This window comes from Drosophila novamexicana, unplaced genomic scaffold (assembly GCF_003285875.2).
Source record: "Drosophila novamexicana strain 15010-1031.04,08,12 unplaced genomic scaffold, DnovRS2.1 tig00000462-arrow-pilon, whole genome shotgun sequence".
In the NCBI taxonomy this organism is placed as follows: domain Eukaryota; kingdom Metazoa; phylum Arthropoda; class Insecta; order Diptera; family Drosophilidae; genus Drosophila; species Drosophila novamexicana.
The window spans coordinates 2,380,383-2,399,943 of NW_020824806.1; the positions used below are offsets into that span (position 1 = coordinate 2,380,383).

Sequence of the window (19,561 nt, forward strand, 5' to 3'; positions counted from 1 at the left end):
TGTATGATTGCATACACATAAATACATATATGCAAAAATGCATACATACATACAAGTATATGCAAATATGTGTGCATGTGTGTGCATATGTATATATTACATGTGTGCATATGTATATATTACATAAACTTTTTTGCATTTTTCGATATTCATATGGGCAGGTGTAAAGTAAATTATATAAAAGTTATAAAATGCTTTAATGCTTTGTTTTAGACTAAGCCAAAATATATTACTAGCAAGACATGAATAGCTGTTGTCAGCCAGTGTCATTGGCTATTACATTCTAATAGAAATTATGCTAAGCGCAGTCAACAACTGTGCTTGACCCTTGAACCTGGTGCCAGTCCCCCAGCTGGGAGCAAAGCAGCCTTATCAACCATTTGCTTACAGCGATTGGGCACAAAAGTCATTTAAAGTTGGCTGCCGGTTAGCCAGGTTTGTGTTACCGTTCCACGTTCGTACACTGCAGCCACAGACAGTCGCCGGCTCAAGAGTTCAGAGTAGTTGCAGTAGCAGCAGCAAACAAACAGAGCAAAGCAAAAACAAATCTAATAAAATCAGCAGATGATGGTCATTAGACCGAAAAGTAATTTCATTTATTCGCAAACTCGATTTGTTGCTTTGTAGACCGAGTAGCGCACGAGTGCGCCTTGCCGTGGCTCTCTGTCCAAGTAATCGAGAATTGGAAACGGAGTCGTTGACGGCCCAGGTCCCGGGTCAGGCCAATGCCAAAGACACTGGGCAAAGGGCACAGGCACGGCTCTGGTTCTGGCTCTGGATCTGGATCTGGCAAATCAAAGCAGCGAAGCGTTCAACCAATGGTCGCGCATAAAAACAAACAACGGCTGCAACAAAAGAGCCAGACGAAGTGAAAAATCGCTGGGGGAGAGCAGCAATACTCACATACCCTACATACACACGCAAACACACACCCCTACACACACACACAACTTGCTTATAGATTCCTTAAGCAAATTCCAAAGACGCATCGTTAAAATTTTCGGCACTAAAAACACAGACGGATTAGTGAGCAGGAAGCGGATCAGGAACTCGGCACGCTACGTTTGGGTCATAAAAATCGTTGGCACACACACTTACACGCGCACACACACCTGAAATAATGGTAAAACAATAAAATGTCTCGCAGTGCGCAACGTGAGCTTCTGCTGCTACTGCTGCTGCTGCCGATGTTGGCCAAAAAGTTGTTAGCTCAAATTTCAATGGCAACATAAATGGACAAAATGTAAATGAAATGCTTTTAAAATGAAATTTACTGCTCAACTCAATACTCAAATGGCACCAACTGCTCCATTGTTGTGCCTTTTGGACAAGGATGACCGGCCGCCCCAGAGGCTGCCCGGGGTGGTCGGTGTTAGCTGGGGGCCGGGTCTGCCATTTGTACGGGCACTTAAACGGAAATGAAATTAAGCGCAAAATGTGCCAGTTGCCAGTTGCTATTTGGCAGCTGCTTTTTGTACAGCTGCCGTGTAATTGAAGTATGCGCTTGGTGTTTCAGCAAATGTTTCTAGTATCGCATTTTGGTATATCCTACACACAGACACAAAGACACACTCACACTCACGCACACACACATTTGTGGTTATTCATCAACTTTCACTTGGGTCATTCAAAATGCAACATGCACTCAGCAGTTGAGGAAGTTCTGCTGTTGGTTTTTCATTTGCAGAAAGTCAAGCACAACAAAATCACTCACATGTTACACACACACACACACACACTGAGACGAACACACATACATATGAATATTATTTATGGTTGTACACACGTTAAGTGAATTTGTCAAATATGCTTGACTGACTCTCTTGAAAAAGTTCTCATGTGAAATTTGTCTTCGGTTTTACCTGCAACTTGTGGCATTCACTTCTGCCTGCGCATGATTTGATTACCAAGTTCTTATTTGATTTAAGTGCACTGCCATCATAGGATTGTCCTTCTGGAGATCGTTTAATGTACAGCGGGTCCATCAATGTGGAATATTCTTTAATAATTATGTGCAAATGGGAAAAGTAATTGCATTAGCCGCACGAAAAAGTATCATTAATGACATAGCCGGAGTGCGCGCCGATGACCGAAGCACTCTCAGAAATATCGCACTTTATGAACAATTCACGCTTGGCAGCCAAGGAAAGCGCAACGCAAAGGAAAAGTTTAGCACGCAGTTGAATGCAAGCAGCGGGCAGCGAGCAGCAAGCAGCGGAAAATGTAGCTGAACAAAGCTGAAGAAAAACTAACAATATCTTTTCTTCGCTGAACAGTTAAGAGTGCAGCCTGCCTGCATAGTTTTTCTGGCCATGGCAGCTTTTTATACCCTTTACCCATGGATTGAGCGAGCAGGGCATTATCATGTGCAGAAACGAGTAAGTACATAAAGAATGCAATGAATAAAATGTAGTGATTGCAATTTTGAATATAGCATTTTCCATACATATTGAGGGGTATTTAATAATAATTACAAATATTTTGTTTTTCAGCTATTTTGGCAACAGAACATCCAAGATCCGATTTTGAAGTCGAAGGGCATTAAAAAAAGGTTAGTGATAGTCTGTAACTCTATTCTAGGCTTATACTAATTATTCAAAAAAAAGGGGTCGAGCATAAACAAACAGTTCCCTGGCTTCGTTATAAGTTAATCAGGCTGGGGTTTCACATGTAAGCCCGGGTTTAGCATCAAATTATTTTCCTCATATTTTCTAAAATTTTAATGAAAAGAAACAATTTTTGTTTTAATTCTGCGCGACCGTTCTACTGAAAATATTGCTCATAGTCCATGTTTTTATATACAAAAGTTGCGCTAAATTTATCTTATATTTGGGCTTCGTTCGTTGGGCTGCTTTTTGGGCAACTGGTTTGGTTTAATGTTTGGATCTGGACTTGCACCCGTTCGGTTCTAAGTCGGCTTGCAGCTCTGATAATATTATAGATAAGTCAAGCCTATTGAAATATGAATATAACAAACATTTATTCAAAAGTAGTCCTCATTTTATCCCAAAGGAGTCACTAATCCTAACATATACTGAATGATCCTGAATGGTCCTGAATGGTCAATTCCTAGTGTCAACTGAATACTTGCATGCAAAATCTCATTAAGGGGTATTGTCAAATCTATCATTTTAGTTTTAAGCAATCAAACTCGGTTCGCCCTGGTCGTTGCTCACTGTTCGCTGCTCGCTGTTGCTATTTTGCCTCGACGCCCGCACTTCTATTAGCGGCATCCTTTTGGTACGGCTCCTCTTTTTTCTGCGGCCGCTCATTCATTCATTCGTTATGGCCGCTCAGCAACAAAGCGTGAATTACCGCCATTTTGTGCACTTTGAACGCCATGTTGCCGTTTTTATCGTCCTCGTCGCTTGCAGGGCTTTCAGCAAAGTAATTGCCCGGTGCCAAAGCTAGCGCCAGCCCGTGGCCCGCAGGCAGCTGCACCAGTGGAGCGTCTTATTGAATCTGATAATTGATTTATGTACTTATTTATGCTCATTTTTAATTAATTAATACGCTTAGCGGCAAACGTCGCCTGATGCAATTTTTGCGCGTGGATTTAAAATGCGAGTGCATAAATCAAAAAGCCGTCTGAATGGGATTTTATTTGATTTTCAGTGAAAAGCCGAGTCAATGAAATGCATGCATGGTAGAAAGAACATTGATAATTTGTGAGAGCCACAGCAGCCACTCAAATATGCATACATTTTAAATATTAACTAAATCTGTGGCCAGGCAAACAAGCCATAAAATGGACAATAAAGGACACCGGCCAAGGAAGCACACACAACGGCAGTGGGAAAACAAATGCTGCAGCAAAAATGTACTCATCAAATTTGCATTATTCATAATTAACAAACCGCAGTCGCAGCCAAAGAGTCGGCAAAACGAAATGAAACGATACGAAACGAAATGAAACAAAACCACCAAAATGCAATTATGGCGATGTGCTGTGCGGATGTGATTAAAATGCAGCCAGTGTGACCAGCTGCACAAAATATTCATTGCTCTCTGAATAATGACAGATGAATCCTAATATTAGCAATTATAAATAACTGACTTTGCCGAGCACAAAGTCAAACAATATTTTAAATGCAATTTATAAATTTGTTTTATTATTAAATACATTTTTAATATATGCCAATTTTGACGATCTTTGTTTAACTAATTGGCTGTGTGGTGTGACCAGATATTAAATTTTATATCATCATTTTTAATTGCTTATTTTTTTGCTAAGCAAAAACTGCAGCACGCACAAAAATGCAATTTATAAATAATTGTTATTATAATCATTTAATAAATTTGAATTTAATACCAACTTTTTTCCCCAATATTATGCGAATATCTATAATGTGATGCCCAACTGCATTTGGATTAACTTTTTGGGAAATTTTAAATGTCTATAGAACTTTAAAGTGAAAATGCGATTTCCGATTATTGTTATTTTATGTGCTAGTTGTTTTTGAAAAAATAATAGAATATTGGTTGTAAAAATAGCATCAATGAAAATTTAATTACATAAATTGCCTGAAACCGCATTTGAATAGCAATTGATTTTTAATCATAATAATTAAAAAATTAAATAATACCAAAATTGGAATAATATATATATATATCGCAAATACAATTCTATGCCGCAGTGGAAACGCCATGCAATATATTAGATTTAAATTTATTTGGAACTTGTTGAACTAAAATCATTTTGGTTTTTAAAAATTTGTTGAGTAAAGCGAGCAAATTAATTAAATCTAGTTTTTAAAGTGTTCAAAAGTTAATAAATATTTGAAGTAGAGTATATAGCAGACCGCTTCCTATTAAAAAATCCAATTCCATTTCAAATCATTGACTAGGCCCTGCTAGTTGGCCACAGTAAACACTAAAAACGCGGATTGACAGCGCTTCTGTTGCAAAATTATTTGCCCCCCACACTATTGCATGTCGCATTGCGGTCAGCTGGACCGGACACGGCAAACGACAGTCCGGACAGACAGACAGACAGACAGACTGAGGGACAGACAGATGGCCAACGCCGTTACAGTAGCGGCCGTATTGTTCGATTTGGACCAACATGAGCTCATAAACATCCATTACCAAGGACTCTCGCTGAAAACCATTTGTATGTTGCATATGTATGCGTATGTACACATATGTATGTGCATGTGTACCATTGTTATAACGCGCATGTTATCCTTGTTTTTGTTGTTGTTTTTATGCTTTTTTTTCGTGTCCCTGTGGCGTGTATATGAAAATTAAAATTGTTGACAATTGTCATTTTTTGCAGCTGCTTTTGTTATTGTTGCTGTTGTTGTTGTTGTTGTTATTGTCGTTGCCATTGTGTTGTCAGTGTTGTTACCGCGGTTGTTGTTTCTGTTGCTCATGCGGCGACTGTTGTTGTTGTTGTCGCCAATGCCACACGCAACTAACCGCATTTTGATTGCTATGCATTCGCTCGAATCGTGCTCCACGCCAAATTGAATGCATTTTCCGTGCTGAAGTTTCACAAAAAAAAAAAAAAGGAAAACTCCTTCATCAGCTTTGCATGTGTGCCTGCAGTCGGAGCCGCCGCTGGTTGGTGCCACACTCGCTCGGCTCTGGCTGCAGCTTCAGGCCCAGTCTTCAGCCTTCGCCTTTGGCTTGGGCTTGGGCTTGGGCTCTGGCTCGAATTTGTTTGCTCTGCTTGTTTGGCTTACTTGGCTGTCACTTGTTTGATTTGTTGGCTTGTTTTGCATTTTTGCACATCTCAAACATTCCCAGCATGTTTCACTTTATGCTAGACTTAATTCTCAATGTGCTTTAGCTGTAAGCTGCAGAGGTGTGTGTGTGTGCAGGTGAGCTCATTCGCTGCACTTTTGCGCAAATACATTCAATTTGCAAAGACGCCACACGGAATTAACAAAAATATTTTCAAATTAATGTGGCTTTTATATACATACATTTATGTGTACGTGATTTATGTCGTCTGGCCCGCACCGAAAACCGAGCTCCGCCCGTTCATTACACATTTTTAGGCAGACAGACTCTGGCACTTCACAAATGCCCAATGAATGTTGTTGCTGCATTTGCATAGAGCCCGCTTTGGTCAAATATTTTGATAGCACAGGACGTGCCGGGGCCTGCATTGCGGTTGCACAATCAAAATATGTGCATTCATTCGGTTTGCGGTGCCACTTGCTTTGGCCTCGAAGCATGGACACGTTTATATCATTTTGAGTGCATTTAGTTAGTGCTTAATGCCAAACCAATGCCAATCACATTCGATTGAAAATCACAAACTATTCGCTGTCGCTTGGCTAATTGATTTTCATAAGCTATAGAAGCTTCAGTTCACACAGAATCGCTCGTAATTAAATGTTTACAATGTTTCGTCAAGCGCATTTTCTATAACTGGACGTGCTTTGAGTATTTTGAAAATCCAAAAAGCCGCGGGGCATGCCATGTTTTGTGTGCACAAATATCTGTGGTGGACATCCTATAGGAAAGCAGCACATGTGTTTGTCTTTAAGGGAAATAAGATAAAGTAGTTTTTACAGAGAGAAAAGCATGAACTTAAGACAGCCCTGGGACTCGCATGACGACCCAGCGATTTATAAGTACCTTACTTTCTCACGTGGTCGTAAGGCGAAAAATCATCCACTCGTAAGTACATGCTTCTGTAAGATTTTTAAACTAGTTCGAATTTTACATACTCAAAAAATAGAATAGCCTTGAGTCTTCGAAGGAAACTAATACCATCAGAATAGTTTAAGTAAATAGCTGGAGGAAAATCAAAACAAAATATATAAAAAATACATATATATATATATATATTTTTTTTTTTTTATATATATACATATATCAAACGTAGGTCTTATAATCATAGACAATGCCAAGCGTCTATTCATAAACTTGTAGAGTATACACTATTCTTTTGCATAGTGGCAACATAATGTTGTTGTGGTGTTTTTTTATGCCAGCAGCTTTCGCTGGGTAGACGAGTGGGAAATGCCGTGCCACGGATTTAGAGGAGCAGGACACGATGCGTCTAAGCTGCCGGGGAACGCTCTTAAGTTCATTAGGGCCACAGAATATAACATAATTATTCACTTACAATTTGCGCCACGACGCCTTAGTTTCAGCTTGTTTATGTGTGGCGTATACGTAATTTTATTTAGATGCCTGAGCGTTACCTCTAAAAAGATTGACGCACAGACTAGGCAAATGGGCGTGGAGGGCGTAGGGCGTAGGGCGTAGTATGCAACATTTTGGCTTTAAGGGCGTCGCATTTGCAAAGTCAATAACAGACTCAACAAAGTCAACAGACAGGCTGCTAATGCCATTAGAAGACCTCAAACCGCCTAGAAAAGGCGCACAACGCGAGAGAGAGGGAGAAAGGGAGAGAGAGGGACAAAGACAAAGAACAAAATGGAGAAACGTTGGCTTGTTAAACCGCAGCTCATTGCTGGCAAAATAAAACCAACATTGGCTCAGGACGGTTGCCGGTTGCCGGCACAGGCCCATAAATTCCAACATTTGCCAATAAGTTGAAAGGCTAAAGTTTTACATTGGTAACCGAAAAATATGCAAAGCAGTCATAATTTTACTTTGCAACGAAATATTTTTGTATAAAATTGTTAGCAAACAAACTTTTTTATGCTTCAACTAATTTCAATCAGCTAACAAAAATGTGCTGCGCCTGCCGCCACCTTCAACTCCCAGCCACCATCTCCCTCCCTTCTCAAAAAATACACGCAAAACTTTTGTCAATAATGTCGACGCCTTAAACCTAAAACCTAAAACCAACCCAACCCGATTGCTTTCTCTGCCGGAGTGTCAAGACAAAGGCGCAAACACAAAGAGCACAAGCTAGAAATGATCCATGCACCTGCCGGGTTGCCGGGCTGCCTCGGCGATTCCGGCCACCCCGGCTACCACGGCTGCCCCGGCCTGGCAGAGTTTATTAAGTTGGGTGTCACCTTCGGTGTTGTTGGCGTTGTGAACTTCTCCTTCATCTGGGCGCATTGCAGCAGCCCCTGGCAATTTTTGTGTGTTTGCAAGTTTGTCTGCTTGTTTTTGTTTTTGTTGTCACTTCATCAGCACGTCGCCTGCCCCAGCTTGGGGCACGGCCATGGGTGCGTTAGCTACTCGCAGACACATAGATGTGGCAAGAACTCTTAACTTCAAGAGGCAAAAAATTGATCATTTCAAGTTTGTGTCACCTTTCGCATATTATTTGTTATTGCCTTTGGGCCGATTTGCATAATTGTCAATTGCCATCAATAAAGTGTTTATTAAAAAGTTTTTCTGGTTTGCCCCAACACATGCCAAACGGCGGCACTTCATGTGTGCCTTTTCACTTACTTGGGCAATTTTCGAATTGTATCCATATGGAAATGTGTCTGTAATGGCAAATCTGCGAAACTTGTGCAACTCATTAATTAACTTTGCCGCCATTGTTTGCGAATGCTATTTATTCTTGGCGGCTTATCACTGAGCCCAAAGTGGCTGTTGTGCGAAAGTAAATGCTCGCTTGGCTCCGAACCAAAAAGAAAACAATAACAAAGCTGGGATGAGTCCAGAGACGAGAGACGAGAGACCCAGTGTCGAAATCCCAAAGTTTTAATGAGCAGGCACAGGTAAGTGGGCTCGCCCTCTAATTAACATTTAACGAAAATTCATTTAACTTTGCACATGCCATATAACATTAAGACACATGGCTTTAATTACTAGAAAGGTCATCAGAGAAACTAAACTTTCCCATACGAATAGCTAAACACACCGCTAAACACCCTAGATTAATGTCCAAGAAACCATTATACTCAATAATTTAGCTACTCAATAATTTTTAAAGCGCCATCTGTGTGCTCATTTCTGAACTGAAACAACTCAAAGCAAGCTGGGAACTTAGTTTTGACACAAAAGCTTTGTTAACAATTCTCCAACGGAATATAAGAGCGAGCTTTTATGCAGGAAAACATTTATTATGTTCATTATTTATTTCTTCGTGTAGTTAAATAAGAATATAATTGTGTTTTTACAATTATAATTAATAACCGATTTTATTATAATTTAATTCTATGCAATTTCATAGAAAAGTTGTCAATAGCTTTTTAATCTAAAATTATTTTTTATAATTTTTTGCTATAAACAATTCTAAACTTTTGCTTAAGCTTTCTCAAATGCCAGCAAAGGAGCAAAACTTAATAGCATACTAAAGCTTAAGTGAACGGTGCCTGGAGCTTTAAGCTCTGTTGCATTTGGCACAACGGGACTTTTATCGAGCAGCTACTCCAGACATCTAGAGCTTTACACAAATGTATTTGGGTCCAAAATATTCGTAAATTTAATAATTTATAATTTATAAAGAAAGCGGAGTAATAATTGTTAATAATGTTTAGTCTCGGGGCATTCAAAACAATTTTAACAATTTAAATTCAAAATAGAATGTTCAAACGGGGTGGCAACGCCGCGTGTGCTCTGCTAAGTTGCAAAGCTATCATGTGCATGCCCTCCCACATGTGCCTATGTGTGTTTGTGTGTGTGTGTGTGTGGGTGAGAGAGGGAGAGGTTGTGCCCGAATTGTTCTCTTGGCACGCATTTGACTTCACTTACAATTGAATTTCAGTGCGTTCGCGAACAGCCTGACAAAACGTTGTGCTACGAGCGGAAGCGGAAGGCAAAAAAAACAACAACTGACACTCAAAGCAGAGTGAAGTGAAGCAAGAGGAGGGAAAAGGCAGCAAAGAAAACAGTGAAAATTAAAAAATGTTAGCATACTTATACGAGTTTTGACTGCTCGAAACGTTAGTTAATCAATTGCAAGGCGAATAACAATCAAATCAATGCACAAAATCTAACAATCTAACCGAAATGTGACCCAATTCCGAACGTGATTCAAAAGTATTTGACAAGCAAATAAAAATCAGACATAAATGCATTTGCAATCATGCGAATATTTTGCGACATGCAATAACAATAAAGTTGTACAATTTTCCTGACTGTTGTGCGTTGTACGCGAATTGCTCAGCTTGTGCATTTTTAGTCGCATTTAAGTGCATACTACAACAATTACAGTGGAACATAAATATGTAAGATTTGTGTGTGCGAGTGTGTGCGTGCAATACTTCAGCCCCCAAAAGTTTCCCTTGGCTGGCTGACGGGCTGCTCTTTTAACCAGCACAGCTGATTGTCAACGGCGCTCCAAGCGAGAGCAGCGCAGCTTTCACCAAACATGTTGGCTTGTTTGGTTTGAGCCACAGAGAGCGAGCACCACCACCAGCAGCACCACCACCCACAAAAGGGAGCCACTGGGTTCTGCCTGCTGGCTAACGTAACGAGTTTCGAGACACGCACACGCCACACGACAAAGTACACGTAATATAGCCATAATCAAAGGTAGCCGTAGCCATCGCCGTAGCCGTAGCCGTAGCCCAGGTCAACAGCTCGGAGTGGCACGCACACACAAATGTTGTGTGCGTGTGTGTCTGTGGTAAGTGCATAAATTGTATCATCTCGATGGTACTTTGCAAGTTTTACAGGCCAGCTGAATGGGTCCAAATGAAATATTTATGTGTTTCGGTTAGCATCTCCAACCCCACACCTTTTGGCTTGAGCAAGTCCTGAGTCAAGTTGAAAATAAAAACAAATAGAACTTTAAATGTTCGGTTGGTTGTCTTTAAACTCGGTTGCCAGGCATATTGCAATTGTAATTATTCGCCACACGAATGTCGGTTTCCGGGTAACCATTGTTATTTGTATTATTTACAGATACAATTCGCTGGAATTGAAAAATCAGATTTCTTACTTTTCATTCGTTTCCGCATTTAATAGCGACATGTGCTGAGCGTATGGAATAACACCTGTTTTCCCCAGAAATGCTTTCAAACACTGGCACTCAAATAGATTGAGGGGATCTGTTTTCATGCTCAATAAGAGGAGGGGTGTGCGGGTGTGGGCCAGGGCAGTGAAAGTGGTGTGCACATACGCCAGTCATACTTATCAACACCTCTATACACACGCCTGCCAACATACGTGCATATGTATATATTTATGTATTTATGTCGGCACTTGTGTTGCTTTTGTTTTTGTATTATTCATTCCTTCGCCAGCTGCAGACACACTCGAAGCCCCGACAGAGCACTTAAATCGCGTCTGTATTTTCAGTCATTTGTAATATAATGTTTTCCGGTTGCATATTTATTTTCGTTTTAATTGAAAACATATGTACTCATATAAATGCTGATATTGTTCTAAATATATACTACTTCTATTAGACACTGTGGGGTAGGTTATTGCTCATCCCAACTATTCTCCTTGCTGACCACGCCGAAATTGCATGTGTGTATTTATTATTATTCCTCTGTCAATTGTTTGCTGTTTGTTGCGGTTTTGCGCCATTTGGCTGATTTGCGATACTATAAAATAGACAAAATATAGTTTATATTAACAACATCCGATCAACAATCACCCCTCTGTCCGTCTGTCTAATATAACTCTGAGACTGACTATAGATAAAACACGTCATTAAACCCTCACATACTTGCGCACATACACACACACACACACACCCTCTCAACTATAGTGGGTGTGCATGTGGGTGTTATTAACTGGGTCAAAACATAAATTGCAATGCCAAACAATCGCAACTAATTAAAATTGCAATCATTGTTAAGCCATATCAGTTTCTAGGATTAGTTTCAATATTCAATAAGTGCTGAAGGATTTGACTTCATTAATGCTCAAGTATTGTTAGCTGTATATTTTTTACATCTTACCATTTGAAGAGCTTAACAAGGCTTGGCAGCAGAAGACTCTAGACTTGTGTTGAGCAGACAAAAATCACGCGACGTTCACTGTCCGCCGTAGAGAGCTTTTACTGTATATTTATTTCCAAGTTACGACAATCAGCAATAGTGTTTGTGTGTGGAAACACGAGATAAGTTACCAGCTATAAATAATCCCAATTAAATAAATAATGCTTGTGTATAATATAGAGTTTTAATAAATAATGCTTGTTTATGCGCTTTAAAGCAAATCTTGGGTAAACAAAAAATATGAAGCTCTCGGACACAATGGCGACACCGATTGAGGAAAAACTCGATCAAAATTTGAAGGTATGCCAAGCAATTAACAAAAATTGAAATACTTATGCAGATGCTCATTAATCATAAAAAAAAAAAAAAAAACAAAACAAAAATTGCATGCAACAGGTGCGCTCGGGCATGGTTCATGTCAGCGATGGCAAAAGTAGACCAGAACCTCTCAGACTAAGTCTAACAATGGAATTGTTGACCTTGCAAAAGTTGGAAATTGTTACGCCAACAAGCTCACAGCACAATGGACCCCCAATGGAATCCAAGGTATGTTAATAAACTTTGGCTATATGCATTAAGAACACTTAGCCGTAATCTCTGTGAACATGGCCAACAATCCTTGAACATTTCAGGAGCGTATGGTGCAAATAACGAGGCAGAAACAGGGCGGCCTAGGACTGAGCATAAAGGGTGGCGCCGAACATAAATTGCCCATATTAATATCGCGCATCTACAAGGATCAGGCGGCCGACATAACCGGCCAACTGTTTGTCGGCGATGCCATTATAAAGGTGAATGGCGAATATATAACTGCATGCCCGCACGATGATGCGGTCAACATACTGCGCAATGCCGGCGACATTGTGGTCCTCACAGTGAAGCACTATCGCGCCGCCACACCGTTCCTGCAGAAGCAATGTGAGCACCACACACTCAGAAATGACGAACATAACGAATTTCATTAACAACATTCAATCAATGTTTATAGTAACAAAAGATACACCCGATTCCGACAACGATGTCACATGCGCCGAGCTAAAAGCAGACGAAGGCTACAAGTCCTCCGTGAACAGCGGCACCATAAGCCGCAGCTGCAGCCGACCCATGTCAATTTGCTCCGAGCCCGAGAAGCGCTGGACCGACGTGGTGGCAGGTAGGAGCGCACAGCCAAACCAACCCACTCGAGCTGAACCTCTATTTCTCGCCTCTCTAGTACCGCTAATGATGGCCTATGTGACGCGTTACATCTACGGCACGGACAAGCTGCGTCCCAATGCCTTCGAGGTGCGTGGCCTGAACGGCGTCACCACCGGGGTCATACACTGTGATGAGCTGGCGATACTGAGTCAGTGGCTAAAGCTGATAACCGACAACGTGGTGGGTCTAACCCATCTGCAGGTAACTTACGTCTCAGGTTATTTCCTCCCATGATGCCAACTAAATTTGTGTATTTATTGAACAGATGAAACTCTATAATCGAAATTTTGCCGTTGGCGAGCGAATCGAGTACATGGGCTGGGTGAACGAGGGTGTTATCAATAACAACATATCGTGGCAAAGCTATAAGCCCAGATTTCTAGTGCTCAAAGGAACAGAAGTGATGCTATTCGAAACGCCTCCGGTAAGTCTGTGTAAATATTCAATAATTAATAATTAGCTGTAAACTAACATTGCATTTTTCGGCTTTCTTAAATTTTCTGGTTTTATTATTATATAGAATTAACATTTTTTGAATTTCCTAAATTTACCTAAAGCAGATTTTTTTCCAAAATAATTTGTTTTTAAATTAAAAACTTTTGGAGCAACAACTAGGCCCAATGCATAAATAACTGTGGCTCCAACCAATGCAATTATCTAACCATATTTGTTAGATGCGAATTGTGGTTAGAAATTAAATGTTTATCAAATATGTAAGGCTTGCAATATTTACAGTAGACCGGGCAATTTTAAATTACAAATTTATTTGTTTCATTTAATGTTTATACATGAAATCAATGACAGGGAATTGTTTTAAGAACTCCTTATATGTATATCCTTATATATAATGACATATATGAGTGTATATTTTAAATATTTTACTTATTTAAATTTCAACAAAAGCATTTATAAGTCTACAGTTTAAGTTTATTTCTCTACAATTCTAAATATTTGCTGCCTTAAAATAGTTGTAATTTTAAAGTGTTGTATTCAATTTAAAGCTAATATGTGCGTACCTTATTTGTATTCACTAATTCACCTGAAATTGTCAGCCTTATTATGGGCTCAAATGTAATTTGATATGGCTGCATTTGCAGTCGGCTTTGTTCTGGCGCGCACCGTGTGCACATTTGCCTAAAGTTGTTCAACGCAACTGCACTCTACACTGTGCTAATTTTATGTGTCAAGATAGAACCACCCACCGCCCAATACACTCACATGAGTCCAACCCTGGCACACAGACGCACACACACTCGCACTCGCACACAAAGAGATACACACGTGCATAAAAATTGTACTTTTGCTCTAATGAGCAGCCTTTGCACTGCAAATGCAACTTTCATAAAATGTTGGCCCACGGCATGTGCCATGTTCTGCATAGACTTTCCCGCTCCTCTAACCCTCCCTCCCCCCGTGACGGTGCATAGTGCCCTGATTGCCAGCAGATATGTGCACTTAATGCTCTTTAAAATTAGATTACTTGTGTTAAGCCCGTTTCTTGGGGCTGTAAATTTGTGGCATTACATTTTTGGCATTTGCAATTTGATAAAACGAAATCATATTATTGCAGCTGAATGTGGCAGGCATAAGCAAGGCTCTGGTGGTCTATAAGGTTTACCAGACCATGTTTCGCATTGTTAAGGAATCCGAGACCGTGGACAGTCGACAGCATTGTTTCCTGCTGCAAAGTTCTGGACACGAGCCACGCTATCTGAGCGTGGAGACCCGTCAGGAGCTGCTGCGCATTGAGAACAGTTGGAACGCGGCCATAGTGACCAGTGTTATAAAATTGGGGGTAAGTACCACACATACCAACGCTAGATATCCGACGGGATGGCCTGTACCCCTGACCTCCATTAAATGCACAGACTTTTCTATACATACATGTATATGCACATGCCTTGTTCCCCTGTTGATAATTTCGCATGTTTGTTTGTAATTAGCCGTCCGGCTAGGCACTATGCAAAAGAAGAGTATCGTGATTGCCGATTGCTTGTTAATTTATAGACAAGACACACCACCCACCCTCCCTCCACTCCACTCGCCTTAATTGGCGTTGAACTAAAGGCCATGGCTGCTGACCTCAAGGGCAATCGATATGAGTACATAAGAACTACCCATTCGAGTAATCAAATGTTGCAGTAACATAAAAATATAAGATTTGCAACAGGCTCTTCTGCATTTCAATTGCAATCATTTAAAATGTGTTCATAAATTTAAAGTTGCAATTATCATTATTGCTTTTAAATTTCATAAATTATTTAGAAGCTCGCGCTGATTTTCAAACGTTAGTCAAGGTTTTTGTTTACTCCTATCTAAAAAGAAATTATTGCCAAAAAGTTGGTGACATTTTGTTTAATGTTGTAAGTTTTTGTCTCGCACGCACACCCATCGCAGTGTGTAGACACAACACTTGTTAGTAGTTAAAAAGTCAAAGCAAAGCCAATGACCGACAAAAGCGACGCACACAGAAAAAGGACATTTTGGCAAACGCCAGAATCGATACGAATTCGCAATTGTTAGGTCGACTACACAGACAGGACACAAAGGGATTATTGAACTTTTGTACTCTGTTGTTTTTTGTGGCTAGAATATTTGTATTGAAAGTGCGTCAGCTATTAGAGTCCGATGGAGCGTATACTTAATAATTAGCAGTTGATTTCAATCAATAAAGTGTGCAGCCCCCGCCCACAAATGTATCCAGCTAATAACTACATCTATAGCTATATCTATATCAACATCTATATATATATATATATATATATATATATGCTCACATTTGTAGCGCAAGACCTTTGCCGTTTCACATCACGGCAAAAGTGGCGGACTGACACTTGACTGGCAGGCGGGTTTCTCACTGACAGAGGGCGCCGATTCCACCATGGTCTGGCAGTATAAATTCTCACAGTTGCGCGGCTCCAGCGACGATGGCAAATCAAAGTTGAAGCTACATTTTCAGGACAACGAGACGCGGGCCATCGAAACAAAGGCAAGTTACGTATGCCATGACTATATTTAGACACTTCAACTGGTTAATCCTAATCAAGCTAGCTGTTACCTATACATAATTCATATAATTTATTCTATCATTTGCTAGGAATTAGAGTGCCAGGTACTGCAAAGCTTGCTATTTTGCATGCATGCGTTCCTCACCGCCAAGGTTGCTTCCGTGGATCCGGCTTTCTTGAGTTCCATACAGCAGACCTAAGCTTGGCTAGATTGATATTGATTGATATATGCAGAATCAAAACATTTATAAGCTAAGCAACTACAAGTTGTATTTCAAAAATACACATCAATTATATAAGTATATAAGCTATTTATCGTAAACAGGCTATAATTATGCAGTGTGTAAGTAAACAAATGTTTTGTATGTATTATTGAATTAGTTAAAATTGACTAGCCTAAATATTGTTAGATTTGATATACCGAATATACTTATTAATGTAAACATTTGCATACATACACACACACACACACATACATGCATATAAATCATAACAATTATAAAACAAATTATAGAATGATAAAATTAATGTGAAATCTCTTGGTGCAACACATGTAAACTTAAGCGTGCTCTAGGCTTCTTTCCTATAATCAGTTAAAGTTGTCGATATATACTGAACAATTATAAATTACACTTAGATACGTGTTTGATTTATCTATCTTAGGCTTTATGCAATTATTTTGTCAACTACAACATTATAAATGAATGAAAACGATGTGCATTATAGTGAAAATATAATTTTCAATTTTAATGAAAATGCTAATGTTACAACTAGTTATTTATTCAATAAATGTTGCGCTTCTTATATATTAAATCATTAATCTATTATTTTATAAGCATGCATCTCATTTGGGCGCATAAACAAAAGTTCAAATTTGATTTTAATCTAGACGCATAATTTTTAAATATGCATACACTCACACACGCACTCACACACAGCCACCGAAATTCGCATTCGTATTCATACTAGATTTTAAATCAAGCCTCAATTTAAGTAATCCCATTGTAAATATATACTAAGTATATATACACACATATACATATAGATATATGCGAGTAATTATGGCTCATAAACATGTCGTGCGTCAATTCAAATGTGTCTTTCAATTGAGCGAATACACATCCATAACATAAAGTAAACAAAACAATGCAACAAACATACAACTAGAGAAGGATAACAATATTTGTTGCTCATACTCATTAAGCATTTCCAGTGGAACAAATGGTTGATTTATTGTACACAAATCAGTTTTACTCAAACTAAGACAGTCGAAACAGCTTAATAATATTAAATATATGCTCATATATATATATATATATATATGTATTCGTATTCGTGTGTGTGCTTGGATTCCAAGTAATCACATGCCAGAAACTGTAAACGCAACTCATCAACGCAATCATATCAATAATATCAATTATCAATTATCAAGCCCACGTACTCACTTGTAGATGTGCACACATAGATACAGGTGCACACAAGACAAAGCTAAATGTGACAGGATATTGCAAGTTTCCACGGAAACAACTCCATATATATACACTGAACCATAATTCATCAGAATACTTCGGCTTGCTGAAGATCATATACCAGTGCATCCTATATGTGTCCTTTGAGTCATAGGCCGTGCAGGCGTATGTCTTGCCCTGCAGCATATATACCCTGTATTTATAGATTATAAAGGACTTAATATTGTGTTCCGTTCCGGCTCCGAGAAACTCGTATTTTTACGGCTCAGGAAATGAATCAAATATAAATAAAACCCTTGGGTATTTCATAGTCGAGCACTAGCTTACTTTTTTGTTAATTATGATTCGTCCTTTGCTGTTTTACCATTTGGCTTGAAGTTATTAAAAATGCGTCCGTTTATTAGTTACACTTCCATACTTGTGCAATGGTATTTTAGGCAATAGTTGCAAACATATATATTCATACATTATACACACATTCAGCTAGGCAAAAATACAAAAAAAAAAGAAGCTATTTACGTAGACTGCAAATATACAAATACAAAAACCAGCGAAAGGTCCTTGCAGAAGAAAATTAATGAAAAGGGCCACCACATAGCAAAATTTGTATAAGCGCCAACTGAATGATCGAATATTAGAGACAGACTTCATACATATTTACAAAATAATTGAAGTAATTAAACTACTGTATACCAAGTTACAAAACAATATATATTATATATATATACATATGTAAAAGTACTAACTAATAACAAACTGAGCACGTTCAGGCATTTTTCGGGTATTTAACAATTCATTTAATTCGCAGTTTCGATGCCTGACCCAAGGCTTAGAGGCTGAACAAGCTTCTGCAATGTTTCTTCGTTCAGAACTCCAACCAATTTCCCCCCTTTAAGGCACCTAAACAGACCAAAATACGTAAAATGCACCACAAATAATCAATATAATAAAAAGCACAAATGAAATAATTGTCCTGTCGCAAACTATTTTTTAACAGCATACGTAAACAAGCAAGAAAATAGTTCACTTCGGATTGCCGAAGATTAAATACCCTTGTTGAAGGCAGATATTTGAATGCAATGCATTTTCTTCGTCTTTGAATATTCCTGGTAACTATTGACTATAGTAATCCGTTCAGATATGCACAAACTGCAGAAACTGTCTGAAGGACTTGACTACGTCGACTCAGATCGACATATTTCTATATTTATTGATTTGCTACAAATATGTCATTCTCTGCAAGGGTATTAAAGCAACCGCAACAAATACCAAAAAATAATCTGTGCATACCAAATAAGGCGCTAGCATCCCGACATACGTATCACACATAAAAGTATTGCTGGAAACGGCTAAATGCATATTTTATTGAGCTAAAACCTTTATATGGAATATCTATGTACGATTGCTTAGCCGTGCAGACACATATATTGTTATTTTTAAATACTTATATATATATATAACGCACACAAAACCAGACAAAAGAACGCTGCTTACAAATTCAGATACATTTACATTCATCCACATACGTTCAGCTTTAAATGTAAACATTTAACTTTCATCTATAAATTTCAGTTAAATAAAAGTCATATGCCACCCATTAACCATTTACTTTATGATAGTGCGTATGATTGATTTGCAATTTTTATATTCCAAATATATGAACTTAACAAATGTACTCGTTTAAATGAGAGTTAGACGAAAATGAATTAAGAAATTATAATAATAATAAAATAATGCTCTTAAATATGCAACTGAAAGAAACTGTTTGAATATCTTTGATTAAATAAAAGCAAGACAATTATTTTGATGGGGAGCACTGGAAAAGTAAATCCCAGGTGGTAAATTTATAATTTCTAACGTGTATTTAATAATTTAATGCAATATTGCCTATAGCTCCCATGTGTCTAAATTAAAATTTAATATTCTTCGTCTTAGAAATATGAAAAATATGGAGCTTGCCTCCTAAGAAAAACAGACAGATAGACAGACAGACGGCCTACTTTCTTAATGCTCAAAAAGAGGCCTTTCTCAAATAGGGTGTATAGTAAAAATTGTTGAAATTAATTTAGTTATTGAAATGTATAACAATAGTTTAAGCATT

At 38.6% G+C, this 19,561-nt stretch overlaps 1 protein-coding gene across 2 annotated transcripts; it reads left to right on the top strand.

Moving 5' to 3' along the window:
• Positions 1–1,933: 1,933 nt before the first annotated feature.
• LOC115760941 (gamma-1-syntrophin) lies at positions 1,934–19,151 on the top strand. 2 transcript variants are annotated; one of them, XM_030702521.1, is made up of 11 exons: positions 1,934–2,378; positions 2,493–2,551; positions 12,004–12,086; positions 12,183–12,332; positions 12,419–12,704; positions 12,775–12,939; positions 13,000–13,184; positions 13,249–13,407; positions 14,554–14,778; positions 15,769–15,972; positions 16,081–19,151. In XM_030702521.1, exons 3-11 carry the CDS (start codon positions 12,027–12,029, stop codon positions 16,189–16,191), a joined length of 1,545 nt encoding a protein of 514 aa, XP_030558381.1. In that variant the 5' UTR covers positions 1,934–2,378; positions 2,493–2,551; positions 12,004–12,026; the 3' UTR covers positions 16,192–19,151. The 2 variants fall into 2 exon arrangements, with proteins under 2 accessions (XP_030558381.1, XP_030558382.1); XM_030702522.1 differs by lacking the exons at positions 1,934–2,378; positions 2,493–2,551 and adding an exon at positions 9,622–10,462.
• Positions 19,152–19,561: the final 410 nt, after the last annotated feature.